Source organism: Mobula birostris, chromosome 5, assembly GCF_030028105.1.
Source record: "Mobula birostris isolate sMobBir1 chromosome 5, sMobBir1.hap1, whole genome shotgun sequence".
Taxonomy (NCBI): domain Eukaryota; kingdom Metazoa; phylum Chordata; class Chondrichthyes; order Myliobatiformes; family Myliobatidae; genus Mobula; species Mobula birostris.
In genome coordinates this window covers 173,986,300-174,008,040 of record NC_092374.1, presented here as the reverse complement: position 1 = coordinate 174,008,040, position 21,741 = coordinate 173,986,300, and the positions used below count along the sequence as shown (strand labels likewise).

The 21,741-nt window shown below is 43.2% G+C and overlaps 1 protein-coding gene and 1 long non-coding RNA gene across 6 annotated transcripts in view; one reads left to right on the top strand and one right to left on the bottom strand.

Moving 5' to 3' along the window:
* The window catches only part of atp11a (ATPase phospholipid transporting 11A), a 168,993-nt gene extending 160,437 nt beyond the window's left edge, over positions 1 to 8,556 (bottom strand). For all 5 annotated transcript variants that reach the window (XM_072258911.1, XM_072258912.1, XM_072258913.1 and 2 more), the window contains exon 1: positions 8,439 to 8,556. In XM_072258911.1, coding sequence (XP_072115012.1) covers positions 8,439 to 8,477 — 39 coding nt within the window. In that variant the 5' untranslated portion in view covers positions 8,478 to 8,556. The remainder of the gene's footprint in view (positions 1 to 8,438) is intronic.
* A 1,163-nt stretch (positions 8,557 to 9,719) lies between these two features.
* Positions 9,720 to 15,923, top strand: LOC140197370 (uncharacterized). The gene is made up of 2 exons (XR_011885931.1): positions 9,720 to 9,791; positions 15,625 to 15,923. It is a non-coding gene; the product is annotated as an uncharacterized lncRNA (long non-coding RNA).
* The last annotated feature ends 5,818 nt before the right edge of the window (positions 15,924 to 21,741 follow it).

The following is a 21,741-nucleotide window of genomic DNA, read 5'->3' as shown; positions in this document are numbered from 1 at the left end:
TTGGTACAAGAGGTCAGAGTAGGACCAAGAATGAAAGAGGGAGGTAACTGGATGCTCGGGGTTACCCTTGTGGAATAGGGAGGCAAAGGGGTCTCTAATTTGAAATATTGACCATTTCCCTTTCCACAGATACAGCCTAACCCACTGACTATTTTCCAGTATTTTCTGATTGTTTTCAACTGATGCGTTGTGCAAAGTGGTCACCCAATCAGCAGTGGATTTCTTGTGTCGATGAACACCCTCATGGGCACTGAATGTAATAGTAAATGAAGGGCAAGTCAGTTGCTGTTTCACCTGAAAGAGATGAATTGGGCAAGTACTGCACACTCTGCAAATGTTATAGGAAGGAGAGGCTGGTGGAGAAATGAGGATTATGGAATCGTAGGAGGAATGGTCCCTTTAGAATGCTCGAAGGTGAAGATGCGTCTACTGGTGTAATCCTGTTGAAGGCGTTAGAATTACGAATGATCTATTGGAGTGAAGCAAATTATTGGATTGGCATACTCAACCACGTTTACTCCATTTCCTACATCCGCTCTTCTCCCATTCAAAGGAAGTGCAGGGCTCTTCCTGCCCTTTCCTGCACCCCAGCTAGTCCCACATTCAATGGATCATTACCCCATAATTGGTACCATCTTCAATGAAACTTCCAGACTCCTTCCCACGCTCTCTTAGCATTCTGAACAGACCACTTTCTCCACAACTCCCGGGGGTTTGGTTAAATCCTCAACCACTCCACTTCCCACAGCACGATCATGTGAAACCATAGCACATCAACACCTAGCATTTCACTTTTTCACTCCCAGCCGTTTTCTCAACATTAGAGGAACTAAACATGAATTATGTGAATGCTTTCAAAACTCCTCTATTCAGTCCCCAAGGGCAATCGTGACTTTCTAATTGTCGGTGACAAATTTATCCACCACCTTCTCATTCTGACCTTCATCCACTGGTTTCCTGCACTATCCTAATGAAGCACAATGCAGGCAAGAAATCAGATTCAAGTTTATTGCCATCTGATTGTACATATATACAACCAAACGAAACACATTTCACAAACAGTACAAAAAACATTACCACAAATAAGTTAACAGATACAATTGAAAATGCATGTAGCACGCAGCACAAATAAATAGCAAACACTCAACAGTACCGTAAACGGTAAACAGCTCGCTGTCCTAGTGACAAGACCTTGGTGGAGGCAGGGCATTCATTTACCTCACAGCCTGAGGTAAGAAACTGTCACCCATTCTGGCAGTAGTCCTAATGCTCCTGTATCTCCTCCCTGATCAAAAAGATAGTAGAGTAGACACCGGTGACACATCCCCTCTCAGTGGTTTTTATCATCTTGTGATCAATTGCACCTCACTGCTTTCTGTCCAAAAAAGCTGTGACCTTCGGGACTCTACACCATTCAATAATTTCCACTCTGATTCAAGGCTACTGAGCTGTAAGTAATTGCTCTCTCTCCAATGATGCGACCTGACCTGCATAACATCTTTAGCATGTTCTGCATTTACTGGAAGAGTCACAATGGGTTACTTCAGTTCTGTTGGTATTGCAATGCCACACTTGGGTCATTGTACATGAGCCACAACTGAAGATTTTATGAGTGCGATGACAGCTCACCAGATTAATTCCTAGCTCAGGGTAACACACTCAAAATGTTGGAGGAACTCAGCAGATCAGGCAGCATCCATGGAGAGGAATGCAGAGACCACATTTCAGACCAAGTCCCTTCATCGGAACAGGGTTTCGTCCTACGGAGGGGAGATCAAGTGTGCAAACACTTTCTGTGTTGTCAGCAGAAGAACAAATTACGATAACATTGAAAAACAAGCTTTTATTTTTATTTAGCAATGCAGCACGGTAATAGGCACTTCTGACCCAGCGAGCCCATTCTGCCCAATTAACTTACTAGCCCGTATGTCTTTGGAACATGGGAAGGAACAGAAGCACCCAGAGAAACTCACATGCTCATGGGGAGAACGTACAAACTCCTCACAAACAGCGGTGGAATTAAACCCAGGTCACTGGTTCTCTAATAGCCAAAGTCATGGAGCCACCATTTAAAAAAATAAACACGTACATGAAGTTTCTTCTGACAGGGGCAGGCTTTCAACATAGTCAGCAATTTAGAGTAGGGATAAGGAGAAGATTCTTCAGCTTCTCCATAGATTTCTCTGCCCGAGGGCACCAGAGGCACAGTAAGCATATACATTTACACAAGGAATTTTGGTTACTACTTGCAAACAAGGAAAATGGATATTGTACAGTAAGTTGAAGCATAGGAACAATATCAGATGTGTTCCTACAGAATTGGTAGAGCAGTAACAAATGGTTGAATTTGTGTTCTGTTTACGTTTCTGAATATTTATTAGCAGCATGGACAAGAATTCCATGTGGACCTTTGGGAGTTTTTACAACTCTGTTACAACCAAGAAATTGAGATCTCTGATGTCTTCAGACAGTAAGATTTAGGAACAGAACAAGGCCATTTGGCCCATTGAGTACACTCTGGCATTTCATTATGGCTGCTCCATTTCCCCTCTCAGCCCCAACCTCCTGTCTTCTTCCTGCATCCTTTCCTGCCCTGACTAATCAAGAATATATCAACCTCTGCTTAAATATACCATACGACTTGGCATCCACAGCTGTCTGACGAATTCCACAGGTTTACTACTCTGCGACTAAAGAAACTCCTCATCTTCGTTCTAAAAAGGAGACCCTTCTATTCTGAAGCTGTGTCCTGTGGTCTTGGGCTCCCTCACCATTGTGAAAACCCCCACAGAATTAAGGACAATTGTGGTAAACTATATATGTGTTGTAACCGGGTTAACTGTCTGGACACGCCCCTTTGCTGACTGCCCCTGTGGCTCCTCCCACAGAGTCCTGTATAAAGGTGCTCGCCTTGCCCCTCCCCCTCAGTCCGGGGACAAACACTCACCATGGAGGTCATATTGTACAGCGAATAAAAGCCTTTCAGTATTTTACCAAACCTCAGTCTTTTGGAGTTATTGAAGGTGCTTCAACAATAACATCCAATGACCTGTTGATTTTCAAGCTTTGCACCACAACACAAATGGAGCAAACAGCTTCAGCAATCTTAACTGTGCTGCTACAAGTCTTGGCCTAACAAAATGATTAGAAACGGACATGCTCCAGCTGCTCTCCTGGTTTCACTCGTTCCAAACACCAGCAAAGAGACAAGTAAACAAATAGAAATTCAGATAATGAAATCAGTGTCAGGAAAGGCTGCTAGCCAGCAAGAACAAACATAAGCAGCTTTACTTCTGACAGCAATAATCTAATTTAAGAGCATTATGTATTGATGAAAACATTAGGTAAAATTTTCACAAACAAGAGCAAACAAAAAAAAAACAAGATTGCAAGCCATTACACATCAGTATTGTTTACTGAAAGAAAGAAATCAGGAATGATGAATAAACCAAGAACTGACAATTCTTATTCACCAACTGGGACTAGATCAGGTCAATCGTTCGTTTAATCTCAGGTAATCCAGCAGTAACAATTTGCAAATGATTGCATCAATGCCAGATTGACAGCAATTCTGTCAGCAGTCAGTAGCTGGAGATCCCACTTAAATATTGTGCTTTTAATCTCCAGCTGCACACCACAAGAATGTTCAATTTCTCTGTCAAGGACATTGTTTTTTAGTAGTCAATGAGCATGAGTTATTGGATATCCTCATGCACTGAAATAATTTTTAAAAATAGTCCAAACTTGGCTCAGTGATTTACATTTCCTTCATTCTGAAAATTGTGGGTTCAAGCATTACTCCAGGACTGACCACATGATCTGGACAACTAATCGGCAGTCACAGATTGCTACTGCAATGTTATTTTCCAACTCTTGACTTTAAACCAAAGAGCCCACTTTCTCAACTGTTCAAAAAAAGTCCTACAATACTAAAGATAAGCAAAAAAGCAGCATTTCAACAAGCAATTATTCAAGATTCATTCATAAATTCTACCAACATTCCCCCTTCAGGGAATTGTGGCAATTATGTAGCACATGACAGAACTAGCACAACAGCATATATATTACGAAGAGTGGATTATTTCACCTCTCAAGTTTACTCTGCCATTTAATAATTTTATGGTTGATCGGATTGTAACCTCCATGCAGCATTTCTGTCGGCTATTATTTCAGTGAAACTTATTTCACACACTGATGCTCAAAGTAACTCTGAGAAATTGATTACTGAAGTTACAATTTATAATCCAATTCCGTGCTAAAATCTTGGGCTAGGTTTTGCACATACTATTTAAACCAGACATTCAGAGCAAAAAACACTAACTGTTGAAGGAACTCAGCACATCGGGTAATACCTGGAAGGATGGATCAATATCCCAGTGATCCATTACCCCTAACCTTTATTTCCCAGCTCTGTCTAGGTTCACCAATCATGTACCGGCTCATGTCTTGGCCCTTTTGAGTCGCTACTCTTCCACCACACAGCTGTAACGCATGGTCTTGACTAAAATACCAACCATCCCTCTGCCTCTGTAGACGCTATCTGACCTGTTGGGTTCCTACAAGACTTTGTATTTTGCTGTAGATTCCAGTTTCTTGCATATCTACTGCACATTTAGATGCATTTGAAACAGCAATACATAGAGATGGGAATTCCATGAGCTTAGGGCCTTGTCAACTGAGGCTACAGTTATCAATGTTTCAATGATTTTGTTTACAGAGATCAAGAAGAGTCCTTTAAAAGGTTCAAAGGAAGTTATAGATCTTATGATAGTGTCAGAGACAAATGATCCTTTCCTGGAAATAATGAATTTGGTTTTACACAGTGCATTCTGCAACCATAAAATATTCCAAGCAAGACACACTCACTTTTGAAAAGTTCATTCTTGCATGGAAATACAGCGTTCGTTTTGTAATTTGCATACTCCAAGAAACATTTAATAGGGTAGAATAAAAAGCTTGCTATATATATTAAAAACCACAAAATCCTATGCATCCTCAATAAGTTCATAACAGATTCTGAGGATGCCATTTTTCCAACTCAACCCGTGTTTCTAGATTTCATTTAATTATCAAGGTCTATCGGTCTCAGCTTGAATAAACTCAACTAAAACTTCAGTATCACTTTTGGATAGAAAATTTCCAAGATTTATAAAATGAGTGAAACAATCTATCTTTATCATAATTTTTTTAGCATGAGCACACCTCTGCCCTTCTAATCTGCCCTACCATTAAGTAATAAGACCATAAGATATAGGAGCAGAATTAGATCATTTGACCCACTGAATCTGCTCCACTATTTCATCATAGTTGATCCAGTTTTCTTCTCAGCCCCAAATCCCTTCATGCCCTGATCAATCAAGAATCTATCAACTTCTGATGCAGGTCTTCCCCAGGTTACAAAAGAATTCCACCCAAGAACTGTTCACAACACAAAAGTTTGGATATTGGAGGTGCAGCCACCGAAGAATATACTTAATTAAAATACATAGGCTAATCTAGGGCAGCATGTAGTTATGGCAGGGCATTTACCTCAACCATTCAGATTTTTCTTAAGATACAATGACATTGTGCTGTAGGAAAGCAATTGTCGACACTCAATAATATCTGTATTCTGCACAGAATGAAAGACTAATTTGTTTCATTCATGGTACGGAGATCATAAGTGCTTTTATCCCAACCAGGTATGAGACACAATGTTTGATTCCTACTGCCCCACATCCATCCTACTGTTCTCCCAAACCCTCCTCATGTTTAAGCTGTCCACAACTTGAGAAGAACCTATAATCACACATGACTTGATAGCAATCTCACTTCCACATACGTGCTCAAGGAACAAAAGGCCAATCAGCTATTCAGTGTCATTCAAAGTTATGACTAATCCAACCTCGGCCTCAACACCACTTTCCTTCACCATCTGTAAAATCCTGGGGGAAAAGAATTCGAAAGATTCAGAACCCTCAAAATAACCTATTCCTCAACTCTGTCTTAAACAAGTTTCAGAATAAGGTTCAGTTATGCACCCAGTCCTAGACAACCCAATTGCCCTTTGCAATGTCTATGAACTCCGACAAGATTCCCCCTGAAACATGTACATGTTTCCCCTTTCAGTGTTTTGAACAGATTGCTCTTCATGACCCAATGGTGCTCTTATGTCCTCATTTCCACTCATCTTATGGATTGGTGCTGTCCCTCCTGCAATAGCCATCCTTTCAGTCTTCCCTTTCCATCATCCAAAGACCCAAACAGTCTTTCTAAATGAAGCAGAGACTCGATCATGTTTCTTCAGATCTAATACACTACATTTGGTGATCACATTGTTTCCTTCAGTGAAGCACATTTTCAATAATTTCATCGCTGAGCCCCTCCAGCCAGTCCCAAGAGTGACCCAGGAGTTTCAGTTGACAGCCATTTTAATTTGCCATCCCACCAGGAAATGAGTCTACAGTCTGAAACAATACACAAGGCCCATTACAAGTTTGGGGGAACAGTCTCTCGTAACCCACCAATGAACTCTGCAACCTCCTGAATTCAGGCAACTTCTTGGTCTCCAGCTTTCTCCCTCTTGTCAGAATGGGAAAATCCTCTAGCTATGATACTAGTCCAGATTTTTTTCTCTATAATACACTGTTTAGCACTACATTTTACAATTCATACATTTGTTTTTTCTCTATCGAAGTTATTTCATTCTACCAGATATTCTTTTTGTGTTCTATACATCTCTACAGTTTGATATAAAGTTCTTTGCTCCCCTTCCAGTTCTGATGAAGAGTCCTTGACTTGAGATGTGAAGTCCATTTCTCTTCCCACAGATGCTGACGCTGAGTATTTCAACATTACTTTTATTTCAGGTTTTCAGCATCTGCAGGTATTTTTTTTTCCATTTCTGAATGAGATACACAGGACAGAACAAGCCCTTCCAGCCCGACGGGCTGCTCCACCCAGAAACTTGCCTATTTTTTTAAACACTAGCCTCGACACAGGACAATTTTCAACGACGAATTAACCTGCTGACTGATACCTCTTTGGACTGTGGAAGGAAACTGGAGCACCTGGAGGAAACCCACGTAGCTCATGGGGCAAGCATACAGACAGTATTGGAATGGAACACTGAAACACCCCAAGCTGTAACAGCAGCGCACTGACCACCATGCCACCATGGTGCCCAGTGTTAGCTCCTCTAGTCTTATACTTCTTGCAACAAGTGGCAATATTCCACTGGCCTTCTAATACTTCCATCACCTGCCAGCTAATATTTTGTTTCAAATAACAGGCCATCCAGATACTTTTGTACCTCAATATTTCCTAGTCTTGCTCTTATTAAAGTATAATGCCTTTTCATTCTCAGGGATACCTCATTTTCCTGCATTGAGCTCCACCTGCCAACGGCTTGCATACTTAATAACTTTATATCCAATCACTACTTCCCAACTTTTTGTATCAGCAACAAATTTGACAACAATCAAGTTCTTTACCCATGTCATTCAAATAGATTGCAGATGTTGAGATGGCACCTTTTTTTAAAAAAAAGCTGCAATCTCAATTTTCCCACAAGGAAATAGCCTCATCACATACACGTGGACTCGCGAGTGTTAAGAGGTCACTAGGAGGCAGATCTATAGCTGGAATGTATGCATGTTTATTCAAGATTCACCGCCCTTGGGCAGATCCCTCTGCAAATATCCTGCCAGCCCTTTGTAGTAACTTACATAATTCAATCAGATCATCCGAGCTCAATGGTGTGTGGAAAAGCCTTCTAATCGCTGTCAAGCCTCGTACCAGAACCCAGTGGATTTATTATTGCGTCTCCTCTAATGTCACCCCCTCCACCTCAAAACTCACTTTCCTCCTACCACTGCAAAACAACAAACTTGGATACTTTCATCAACACAAAACTGTGAACAGCTGACACCCAGTTGGAACACCCATTGTCTAACAGTGTTTTGTCTGATGTTAAAACTCAGCCCATTAACCCCCCCCCCACACACACACACACAATTTTATCAACAATGCATAAATGAATGAATAGGCGGGCGAAGACAACTTGAAAGAACGTGATAGAGTATAATTTATAGCAATTGGCAATCGGAGCGCAGCGTTAAATCAAAACTTCCACAATACACCACAGAAGACTTGCTTCAATCTGCCTCTTTCTGGTGGAAATAAACCGGGATCACAGGTATAGGTCTGTCTCAGCGGCTCCAGAGGCGCAATACCACAGGTTGTGGATTCCTCAAATAACAATAGCATGAAGTTAAACCGCACACGAAAACCCCTCACTTCCCGGAACTCTCGACGTCGGAGAGATTCCAAATAACGAAAAAGGTAGAGGCGAACTCCAACAGGATCGGCCGCCAGGACAGGAGGCAGATCCCGGGCGCGGAAATCGCTCCTCACTCCCAGCGTTTACCGGGGGCCTCGGTTCGGCAGCGATCACTCACCCAGCGGCGGATCACAGCCCCGAGCGAGCGACAGCCCATTGCGCTCTCCGCTCCGATTCTAACCCGCTGAGGTGCGGCGCATGATTCGTCTCCGCCCCCGACGCTCCAACCACCCCTCCTGAGCAACAAAACGCGCAGCGATTAATGGGTATGTCCCGTACCCTGGAAACCTGATATATCAGTAGGGCGGGGCACGGCCTCCAGTTGCTTTAAATATTTTATTAGCGTTCCCTTGCGATGTTTACACCAATCAGAGAACCTTTGGCTCCAGAAGTAAAAGACTATAATATTGCATATTGGACAGCAGTTTACTGGAGCACCAGATTTACATAAGGCATTCAGTCCTTCAATCAATGCCATTGCTGCTCTTGTCTACCCTTTTATTGGGGCACTGGCTGAAAGTCACTGTCCCATCCGACAGAACCGGCAAAGCCCCTCCCCATACAGTCAACTGCTATGGCCAGTTCTATTCTAATGTCGGAGCTCGATTATAATGACTTCACTGATAGTGAAACAGCGAGAGGACGTCTAGAGTAATCGCCGGGAGAAGCGACGGGAAGAAGGAAATGGTTTTACTCTGCTGAAAAGGATAATTAATGGCGCGTTGTTTCCCAGTTTAGTGGGACACGCCGGAATAAGTGCACCCTCCACGGGAGCCCCGATGTCCCCATCTAACCTACAGTTCCTTCTCAAAACTTTTGGTTTCTATTTTAATAATGATGAAGATTGCTATCCACTCCGTTACTCCCACTGCAAAATTTGGACCAATGTTCACTTCAACCTGTATGCTCTCGTAGTAGGTGCACACAGTCTACAGTATACTATTTACCACTAATACATACTGATAATTAAAACTTGCGCGTTCTCATGCGTAGTGGTCAAAAGTAAATGACAGATTAATAGTTATATTCATCTGGTCATTTGGAGGAAATTGTGCCATCTTACTCGGCCTATTTCGTACGTTGTTCCTGTGCCTGCGTTCTGATACGTTGGTCCTAATAAAGGGTCACGGCCCGAAATGTGGACTGTATCTCTTCCTATAGATGCTGCCTGGCCTGCTGCGTTCACCAGCATTTTTAGTGTGCGTTCTGATACCGCTGTCCAGTAACGTATCAGAGCAATCAGCTCTGTCCCTCGTGCAACACCACCCTCCAACAATCAGGGTCCATAACAAAACTCCCAAAAGCACGGGCGCCATTCCCATTATCTCAGAAGCAATCTTTCAGCAAAGGCAGATATCAATCATGAAATTTGCATTTTCCTTCTAGACCTCAGTCTTGAACTGGAGGTTGGAGGCCCTGGTCCTGGGACAAGGAGGTGGCCTACCCTGGAGTTAGAGGATGATCTGTTTGGGTGAGTGGTTGGGATGGTGGGAAAGGGGGCTTGTTGTTGCTGGTTGTGTTGTTCTGCTGGGCATGCTATATTGGTGCCAGATTGTGTGGCCTCCAGCATATTATTGGGTGTTGGTAGTTAATGCAAACGGCACATTTCACTGTATGCTTTGATATACATCTGATAAATAGATCGGGACTCCAAGTTAAAGCGCAAAACTCATGATCTGCTGGGCAACATTGATATATTGCTCTCATCTCTTCTGCTACCCCCCCCAATACTATTCAGTGATTTGCCCACCTACTGTGGGTATCTTCAAGCAGTCAAAAAATATCAGCAATGCAGTCTCTGTAGAATCCCCCAAATCCACTGGAAGGATAAGCAAACCAACATCAGTGTCCTCCACTGGGAAAATATCCCAGCACCGAAGTCCCAATTACATTCAGTTGGCTCTCCTGTGCAAGCCACATCATATGCCCAAACCAGAACCTTGGAAAAAAACACCTGAGTCCCAACAGTGTCCAGAGTGCAGAGGAAGAGATTTGTTTTAACATCACTTTTGGGGAAATGTATCCCCACTGTGAAGCTGCAACCCAAGACCATTCAGAAATGAAGCATTTGGTGTGGTCTGACAACCTTGAATCTATGCAATAGAGACAGCATAAATGAGCATACTACCTCATAAATACCCACCTTACCATGACATCAGACACCTCCTCATAAATGCCAGGAAGGTAGCATGTTAGCTTCACCATTCAATTCAGTATGCACAGGAGCCAATTTGTACTCATTGTGGATTGTTCATGTCTTAGAAGCAAGTAGGGGATGAAGGAATCACTTCTGCAGCCCTGTGAACCTTCTGTTTTCTGCTAGGAGGATATATTTCAAGCATTTTTATTACAATAATCGATTGCACATTGAAGACAATGATGTATTTTATGATTGTATCTGCTTTCACCGAGAAGTAGCTCCCAAGTCATCCATGTTTTTCAGGATCTCTTGAAGAACTTTTATTGTCAGAGGTGGTGCTGCATGGTACAGACAGGTTAATAGAGGATCTTTATTTCCTCAATGATAGGTGTGAGATCTGTTCTCTTTGTGTCAGTGAACAAGTTGGCAATGTCTTCAAGCTCTTCCCCTGAATGTGTATGTGTGATGTCTGTGCACTGCAAGTTGATGACTGAAACTATAATGAGCTTGATCCTGGAGCGGAGGCAAAGCAGGATGAAACTTCTTAGTGGTGAGGTGCAGCAATGTAGCAAGAATGACAGAAAAGTTTAGAGATAATACAAATTATGAATTACCAGCAAAATTAGGCCACTTAGATCATTTACGTCTCCATCATTTAACGACATCAAAGCTGATCTGACTGGAACTTCAACTCCTGTCTATGCTTGGCAATGTCTCACGCCTAGACTTCTCAAGTATCTTAACATTCAAAGGCAAATACAAGGAAATCTGCAGATGCTGGAAATTCAAGTAACACACACAAAATGCTGGTGGAACGCAGCAAGCCAGACAGCATCCATAGGAAGAAGCACAGTCAACATTTCGGGCCAAGACACTTCGTCAGGACTAACAGAAAGAAGAGATAGTCAGAGATTTGAAAGTGGGAGGGGGAATAGGAGATCTGAAATGATAGGAGAAGACAGGAGGGGAAGGGATGAAGCTAAGAGCTGGACAGTTGATTGGCAAAAGGGATACAAGGCTGGAGAAGGGAGAGGATCATGGGACAGGAGGCCTAGGGAGAAAGAAAGGGGAGGGGAGCATCAGAGGAAGATGGCGAGCAGGCAAGGAGTTATTGTGAGAGGGAGAGAGAGAGAAAAAAAAGGATATATAGATAGATAAATAAATAAGGGATGGGGTAAGAAGGGGAGGAGGGGCATTAATGGAAGTTAGAGAAGTCAATATTCATGCCATCAGGTTGGAGGCTACCCAGAGAGAATATAAGATATTGTTCCTTCAACCTGAGTGTGGCTTCATCTTGACAGAAGAGGAGGCTGTGGATAGACATATCAGAATGGGAATGGGACGTGGAATTAAAATGTGTGGCCATGGGGAGATCCTGCTTTCTCTGGCGGACAGAGCATAGGTGTTCAGCGAAATGGTCTCCCAGCCTGCGTCGGATCTCGCCAATATATAGAAGGCCACATCGGGAGCACCGGACGCAGTATATCACCCCAGCCGACTCACAGGTGAAGTGTCGCCTCACCTGGAAGGACTGTCTGGGGCCCTGAATGGTAGTGAGGGAGGAAGTGTAAGGGCATGTGTAGCACTTGTTCGGCTTACAAGGATAAGTGCTGGGAGGAAGATCGGTGGGAAGGGATGGGGGGGACAAACGGACAAAGGAGTCGCGTAGGGAGTGATCCCTGCGGAAAGCAGAAAGGTGGGGGGGGGAGGAAAAGATGTGCTTAGTGGTGGGATCCCATTGGAGGTTGCGGAAGTTACGGAGAATTGTATGTTGGACCCGGAGGCTGGTGGGGTGGTAGATGAGGACAAGGGGAACCCTATCCCTAGTGGGGTGGCGGGAGGATGGGGTGAGAGCAGATGTGTGTGAAATGGGAGAGATGTGTTTGAGGAAGGAAAGCCCCTTTCTTTAAAAAACAAAGACATCTCCTTCGTCCTGGAATGAAAAGCCTCATCCTGAGAACAGATGTGGTGGAGGCGGAGGAATTGCGAGAAGGGAATGGCATTTTTGCCAGAGACCGCCACATCTGCTCTCAGGATGAGGCTTTTCATTCCAGGACGAAGGAAATGTCTTCTTTTTTTAAAGGGGCTTCCCTTCCTCCACCATCAACTCTGCTCTCAAACGCATCTTTCCCATTTCACGCACATCTGCTCTCACCCCATCTTCCCGCCACCCCACTAGGGATAGGGTTCCCCTTGTTCTCAATTACCACCCCACTAGCCTCTGGGTCCAACATATAATTCTCCGTAACTTTCGCCACCTCCAATGGGATCCCACCACAAAGCACATCTTTCCCTCCCCCCACTTTCTGCTTTCCGCAGGGATCGCTCCCTACGCAACTCCCTTGTCCATTCGTCCCCCCCATCCCTCCCCACTGATCTCCCTCCTGGCACTTATCCTTGTAAGCGGAACAAGTGCTACACATGCCCTTACACTTCCTCCCTCACCACCATTCAGGGCCCCAGACAGTCCTTCCAGGTGAGGCGACACTTCACCTGTGAGTCGGCTGGGGTGATATACTGCATCCGGTGCTCCCGGTGCGGCCTTCTATATATTGGTGAGACCCGACGCAGACTGGAAGACCGTTTCGCTGAACACCTACGCTCTGTCCGCCAGAGAAAGCAGGATCTCCCAGTGGCCACACATTTTAATTCCATGTCCCATTCCCATTCTGATACGTCTATCCATTGCCTCCTCTACTGTCAAGATGAAGCCACACTCAGGTTGGAGGAACAGCACCTTATATTCCGTCTGGGTAGCCTCCAACCTGATGGCATAAACATTGACTTCTCTAACTTCCGTTAATGCCCCTCCTCCCCTTCTTACCCCATCACTTATATATTATGTATGTACGTGTGTGTTTGTTTGTTTGTTTATTTATTTATTTATTATTTCCCTTTTTTCTCTCTCTCTGTCCCTCTCACAATCACTCCCTGCCTGCTTGCCATCTTCCTCTGAGCTACCCTCCCCCTTTCTTTCTCCCTAGGCCTCCTGTCCCATGATCCTTTTGCCAATCAACTTTCCAGCTCTTAGCGCTATCCCTCCCCCTCCTGTCTTCTATCATTTCAGATCTCCCCTCCCCCTCCCACTTTCAATTCTCTTACTATCTCTTCTTTCAGTTAGTCCTGACGAAGGGTCTTGGCCCAAAACGTCGACTGTGCTTCTTCCTATGGATGCTGTCTGGTGGGCTGCATTCCACCAGCATTTTGTGTGTTGCTTAACGTTCAAAGGCTTTGCTTCCACCACCCTGTGAGAAGACATTCCAAAGGATCTATTGTTTAAAAGAGAAAAAACAAATTACCTCATGTCTTGTCTTTGATGGGTGAGCTGTTATTTTTAAATAGTTTCAAAGGTTTCAGAGGTACAATTTAATGTCAGAGAAATGTATACAATGTTCATCCTGAAATGCTTTTTCTTCGCAAACATCCACGAGAACAGAGGAGTGCCCCAAAGAATGAACAACAGTTAAACGTTAGAACCCCAAAGTCCCCCCCCCAGCTCCCCTCCCTCCCGTGCGTAAGCAGCAGCAAGCAACAATCCCCCCTCCCCCCCACCGGCAATAAAAAGCATCGGCACCCGCCACCTCAAGCATGAGCAAGGCAACAGAAAAGACACAGACTTGCAGTACTCCATAGACTACATTGTTCACCCGGCATTCGACATACCACAGGCTCTCTCCCTCCCTAATAAGGGAGAAAGAAGTGTCTCCGTTTCACAGTGCAAGGGGAGACATAACAAACAGCTCACTGGTTTACGATGTTAAAAGTCCATTGCGTTGCTTTTTCCGAGCTCTGTGCCCAAAGATCTCAGGTCTTCCATCTCCCACAATACACCAGTCTTCTGCTCAGACACCGACCTCCGATTCCCCCCCCCCAGGCCATGAAAACTCGGTCCTCCGAAGGTGAGGGGAACTCTTAGGCCGAGCCCTTGGCGTGCTGAACAATGGCCAGTTGTGAAACCCCGAGAGTGGGTCCCATTCCCGCAAAGAAACACAGTCAGCATGTAACTCCAGGTCAGGGTCTTCAAAAGAATGCTGAAAGGGAAAAATAGAGATATTAAAGATGGAAATAAAGCCGTTTGTGAAGATGCAAACAAAGGAGTCGCCATTAGGTGCCATTAATCCTCCTAAGCTCCGCCTTCGTGGGTTAGTGAACCCTGGTTCTAGGTGCTTCCACATGAGAAAAAAATCCCCTCCACCTCGGGAGCATATATGTTTAAGTGTACAGGATCACAAGAGACTGCAGAACATTGTAGACTCAAACGTTTCTATCATGGACACAACCATCCCTATCATTGAGGACGTTCCTAGGAGGCAGAGCATCAAGGGGGTGGGATCACCATCCGGGACATCCCTCTTCTCATTACTACTATCAGGGGAGGAGGTACAGGAGTCTAAAGAACACATAACACTTTAAGAATAGCTTCTTCCCCTTTGCCATCAGATTCCTGAATGGTGCATTAGACTAGATTAGATTATGAGGACACGCAGTCCTCTTTTATTGTCATTTAGTAATGCATGCATTAAGAAATGATACAATATTCCTCCAGTGTGATATCACAGAAGCACAAGACAGACCAAGACTGAAAAACTAACAAAAAACACATAATTATAACATATAGTTACAACAGTGCAACAATACCATAAATTGATGAAGAACAGGCCATGGCACAGTAAAAAAGTTCAAAGTCTCTCGAAAGTCCCACATCTCACACAGACGGGAGAAGGAAGAAAACTCTCCCTGCCACGCCCGACCACAGTCCGACTCTGATCAGCCCTCCGACACCCAGTACCAAGCACCATCTCTATCCGAACGCCTTAAACCCCTGAACGCTACCTCATTATTTGCCTTTACAACTGTTTATTTATTTTTGTAACCCACAAATTTACAAACTTACAAACAAAAGATTTCATGACATACGGTACACTTAGGGGCCACTTTACTAGGTACGGAGTGGACACTGAGTATATTTCTGTATGTTTGTGTCGTAGCTGATCCAGCTCAGGGTTCAATGTATTCTGCATTGCTCCTCTGTACACCACGGTTGTAATGTGTGTAATTTGAATTACTCTTGCCTTCCTGTCAGCTTGAATCAATCTGACCCATTTCATTAACAAGGCACTTTCACCCAACGAAATGCTCACTGGATTTTTTTTTTAAACTGTAGAGACCGTTGTGCATGAAAATCTTCAAAGATCAGCAAATTCTGAGATACGGAGATCACCCCGTCTGGCACCAACAATCATTCCGTGGTCAAAGTCATTAGATCACATTTCTTTTTCCCAATCTGGTGTTTGGTCCGAACAACTACTGAACCTTAATGATGTCTGCATGCTGTTATGCATTGAGGTGCCGCCACGTGATCAGCTGATTATATATTTGCATTAACAAGTAGATGTACCTCATAAAGCAGCTACTGAGTGTATGTTAATGACAATAAAACTGATCCTGATTTTTTTCTCAGTCCTTTGAGGCTCCAGCAGACATGAGCTTGCCCTATACAACCTCTCCTCAAAATGCATCTCATCCATTCCAAATTGTAATCTAGTGAACTTTTTCTGATCTGCTTCCAATGCATTACCACCTTTCCCTAAATAAGACCAATACTAAACACAGTTCTTTTGACAAGGGCTCATCATTGCCCAATATAACTGAAACATAACCTAGTTTTAAACTTAATTTCTCCAGCAATAAACCATACTATGTTTACCTTCTGATTTACTCACTTCACCTGCAAACTTATCTTCAGTGAATTTTCTAGACACTCAGATCCATACCAGAACTCTTCAATCTCTGAATATTGAGATAACATACCTCGTATCTATTTTCCCTGCCAGAATGGTTAGTTTCACATTTTCACAAGACTGTATCTATTTGCTTGCTCAGTTAACCTTTGTATCATATCGGATCAGATGTGAGCATGTGGCAGGTGAGCATGCGGCCTTTTCATAGTGCAGTGAAATGTTGGTCCTCCAATGTGCAGAAGTTTCTCCTTTGGGGGTGGGCTATTGAGTGCATGTTTTCATCTTGGTGGGCTGTAAGGTGCCTGGCACAAACTGGTACTAACATGACTCAGTAAAATCATATAATCCTACTACTCTATTGTCGCTCCAGCTCCACAGATACGTAACACTCTTCACAACTTAATACGACCTTGCTTGACATCTCTTGCTCTGAGATTGGGTCTGTTCCTCTTGGCGGGCCCTCATCTTGAGTTTGTAGATTTGTGACAGAAATTCCATTCCACCAGCAATCAGAAAGGTACCATCTTCTTTATTAGCTGGTGTACTAATACCAATAGTCGGTATACTGTATGACTTCTTTAACTTCACGTCAGGGCTGTCAGCAAAGCTGGACCAAGTAGTTTGGTTTAGAATGGGTCCTAGAGTGCTCAGTCAAGGACAGGGTCATGCTTATGGAATCCTTCTCAGTGTTCCTTCCTCCAGGTGCTGACTGAACATAGAACATAGAAATTTACAGCACATTACAGGCCCTTCGGCCCACAATGTTGTGCTGACCATGTAACCTACTCTAGAGACTGCCTAGAATTTCCCTACCGCATAGTCCTCTATTTTTCTAAGCTCCGTGTACCCATCTGAGAGGCTCTTAAAAGACCCTGTTGTATCCACTTCCACCACCGCCACTGGCAGTGCATTCCACGCACCCATCATCGTCTGTGAAAAATTTACCCTGACATCCCAGTCTTCAAATTGGACCTATCAAAATGAACCACTTCACACATCTGGGTTGAAGTCCATCTGCCACTTCTCAGCCCAGTTCTGCATCTATCGATGACCTGCTGTAACCTCTGACAATCCTCCAGGCTATCCACAATATCCCCTCCTTTCTGTCATCAGCAAACTTACGAACCCACCCTTCTACTTCTTCATCCAGGTCAATTATAAAAGTCACAAAGAGGAGGGGTCCCAGAACAGATCCCTGTGGAACACCACTGGTCACTGACCACCATGCAGAATATGAACCATCTACAACCACTCTTTGCCTTCAGTGGGCAAGCCAATTCTGGATCCACAAAGCAAGGTCTCCTTGGGTCCCGTGCCTACTTACTTTCTGAAGGAACCTGGCATCAGGAACTTTATCAAATGCCTTACTGAAATCCACATACACTACATCCACTGCCTTTCAGTCCTTGATAAGTTTGCTTATATCCTTGGCTTTCATGGGTGCTGTTAATATTTGGCCCTTAGATGTCCTTGATTCAACTGAAGAATCCATGTACTTGCTGATTATCTGTGAGTTTTTGGATTTTCAGTGCTCTTTCCACTAACTCCAATCTTTAGATGGAGGGTTTTCTATCAGACTTCAGCTTTCTGATACCTAGACAGCTGCTGAGGATGGATGTGGGTATCTTCAATAATCAACATATAACCTAAAAAAAAGTTAAAAGGAAATCAATTGATATTGGAATAAATGTAAAAACATGTTGTAAGAACTTCCATATTTTAGTGAAAAGGATTAGAGAAATGAAAGCAAGTGTGTATTTCAAGGAGATCAACGCAGGAGAAATTATAATAAGCAATACAGTTATACCTGAAATGTTGAATGACTGATTTAGAAGTGCCATCAGATTTGGAGTAGTAGCAAAAGGTAAATAAACTATCAGAAGAGGGAGAAAAAGAAAGAAAAAGCATTGGTACAAAATTTGAAAAGATTCCAGGAACTAGTTTCCAATGTCAGACTGGGAGATTAAAATTAATGGCTCAAGATATAATGGACAAGTTGGATGCAATCCTCCATTTCGAAGGATTTCAGTAAATTAGAAAGCCACAAATGTAACACTGTTTTACAAGGAAAATGGGAGAGAGTGAATACAGAATTGTAAATCAGTTGTCAGGAAAATACTGGTGCCCATTATCAAGCAGATTGTAAAAGAACGCATAAAAGGCATAACATGATTAGTGGATGTAATTTTATGGGAGAAAAAAGTGCTCGAAATCGCTTTAAGAGGTTTTGTGGATGTGACCAGCAGAGATTGAGGATTGATTAAGCATTAAGCAGGTCATCTTCTGGTTACTGATGTATAAGTAGTTGGGTGCCATTGGCTGTCAGTGCTGGTTCTAGAGCTTTTTGTAATCTTCGTAGAAAGGACTAATGCACACTTCCCGATGTAACAAACCTAGCTTGGAAAGTAAGTTATGAGAAGTTGCTGGATAAACAATTGGGCAAGGCAAAGACAGATTGTGCACTGGGTTGGAAAAAGAGAAAAAAGAAGTCTTTTTAAAGGTGAAAATCCAGTAAATGTCAATGCGAAAGGAAAGCAACACACACAAAATGCTGCGGGAACTCAGCAAGCCAGGCAGCAACTATGGAAAAGAGTAAACAGTCAACTCTTGGTCTGCTGAGTTCCTCCAGCATTTTGTGTGTGTTGCTGGGAATTCCAGCATCTGCAGGTTTTCTCCTGTATGTAAAGGAAAATATTAGTTCATGAAATTCAGAGAGTAAAAAGCAATATTAGCATAATTATTTAAACAAAGACAGACTGGAAACAATTGCTTGAAGGGAAACTACTTGACATTGTGCTCATTACAGAGATTTGGCTGTTACGATGGCAGAAATGCCTGCTGGATGTTCCAGGATTTAGATACTTCCAAAGGGACATGGAGAAGTAAAAGAAAGGGAGGACATCATGGAGGGATCGTCTACTGAGTCGGTGTTGTGGAAGTCAGAAACAGGAAGGGAGCAATCAGTCTATTGGGAGTATTCTATAGACACCCCTCCCCTCTCTCATTGCAGCAGAGACACTGAGATGCAGATCGTGAGGCTTGTTTTGGAAAGGTTCAAAAATAACAGAGTTGTAGTGATTTCTACTTCCTTAATATTGATTGACATCTCCTTAAAGCAAACTGGAGTGGAATTTTGACACAAGGAGTCTTGACACAATATGAAGACAGATTGACTAAAGGGGAGGCCATACAAGTCTGATTGAATGTTCAAGGAAGTGACAAAACAAATTGATAAAGATAGAGCAGTAAATGTTGTGTATATGGATTTTAATAAGGCATTTGACCATGGTAGGCTCAGTCAGAAAGTCAGGAGAGAAGGGATCCAGTGAAACTTGGCTGTGAGGATACAGAATTAGCTTGCCCACAGTAGGCAGAGGGCGGTAGCAGGTGGAGCATATTCTGCCTGGAGGCTGGTGACAGTGGAGCTCCACAGGGATCTGTTCTGTTAACCCCGCTCTTTGTGATTTTTATAAATGACTTGGATGAGGAAGTGATGATTGAGGGCAAAGTGGACAGCGCAAAAGGCTATCAAAGATGGCAGCGGGATCTGGACCAGCAGGAAAAATGTGTTGAAAAATGGCAGATGAAATATAATGCAGACAAGCGTGAAATGTTGTATTTTGGGAAGACAAACCAGCGTTGGACTTACTCAGTGAACAGTAGGACAACAAGGAGTGTGGTAGAACAGAGGGATCTGGGAATACAGATCCATAATTCCTTGAAAGCGGCATCACAGGTGGATAGCAACACACATCAAAGTTGCTGGTGAACGCAGCAGGCCAGGCAGCATCTCTGGGAAGAGGTACAGTCGACATTTCAGGTTGAGACCCTTCGTCAGGACTGATGAAGGGTCTTGGCCTGAAACGTCTCAGTTAGTCCTGACGAAGAGTCTCGGCCTGAAACGTCGACTGTACCTCTTCCTAGAGATGCTGCCTGGCCTGCGTTCACCAGCAACTTTGATGTGTGTTGCTTGAATTTCCAGCATCTGTAGAATTCCTGTTGTTCACAGGTGGATAGAACGCTTTTAGTACATTGGCCTTCATATATTAAAGAACTGAGTACAGGAGTTGAGATGTGATGTTGAAGTTGTATAAAATGTTGGTGAGGTCTAATTTGGAATATTGTGTGCAGTTCTAATCACCTGCCTACAGTGAGATATCAATAAGATTAAGAGTACAGGGAAAATTGACAAGGATGTTGTCTGAACCAGAGGACCTGAGCTATAGAGAAAGATTCAATAGGTTAGGACTTTATTCCCTGTGGTGTAGGAAAAACGGGGAGACTGTATACAGCGGTGGTAGAAAGTTTGTGAACCCTGTAGAATTTTCTCTATTTCTGCATAAACATGACCTAAAATGTGATCAGATCTTCACATAAGTCCTAAAACTAGATAAAGAGAACCCAATTAAATAAATAACATTATACTTGTTCATTTATTTATTGAGCAAAATGATCCAATATTACAAGTATTTGTTGGAGAAAAGTATGTGAACCTCTTGGATAATGCCTTCTACAGAAACTATTTGGAGTCAGGTGTCCCAGTCAATGAGATGAGATTGAAGATGTGAGTTGTAGAGGTGCCCTGCCCTATGAAAGAGACACTCAAAGTCAGGTTACTGACAGAGCCTGCTCTTCTCAAGGAAGATCTGTTTACGTGCACCATGCCTCATTCAAAACAAGCTTCAGAGGACCTTAGAAGAAGAATTGTAGAGATGCATGAAGCTGAAAAAGCTACAAAATGATTTCTAAAGACCTGCGTGTTCATCAGTCTACAGTAAGAGAAATTGTCTACAAATGGAGGAAACTTAGTACTGTTGCTACTCTCCCTAGGAGTGGGCGTCCTGCACAGATCACAAGAGCACAGTGTGCAATGCTGAAGAAGGTGTAAAAGAACCCAAGGTTGCAGCAAAAGACCTGCAGAAATCTCTAGAACTTGCTAAAGTCTCTGTTCACGTGTCCACAACAAGAAAAAATCTGAACAAGGATGGTGTTCACGGAAGGACACCACAGAGGAAGCCACTGCTCTCCAAATAAAAACATTGCTGAATGTGTCAGGTTTGCAAAAGACCACCTGCATGTTCTACAATGCTTCTGGGACAATGTTCTGTGGACAGATGAGACAAACGTTGAACTTCTTAACAGAAATGCACATTGCTATGTTTGGAGGAAAAATTCACTGCACACCACCAAAACCTCATCCCAACTGTGAAGCACGGTGAAAGGAGCATAATAGTTTGGGGTTCTTTGCTGCGTCAGGGCCTGGACAGATTGTAATTGTTGAGGGAACACTGAATTCAAGATTATGTCAAGACATTATGCAGGGGAATGTCAAGGTTGCAGTCCATCACCTGAAGCTTAACAGATGGATAATTCAACAAGAAAATGATCTGAAAGACAAGAGTAAATCAACAACAGAATGGTTTTGGAATGGTCAAGTCAAAGTCTTGACCTTAATCCTATAGAAATCCTGTGGAAGAACCTGAAGCGAGTAGTTCATGCATGGAAGCCCACCAACATTCCAGATTTGAAGCAGTTCTGTA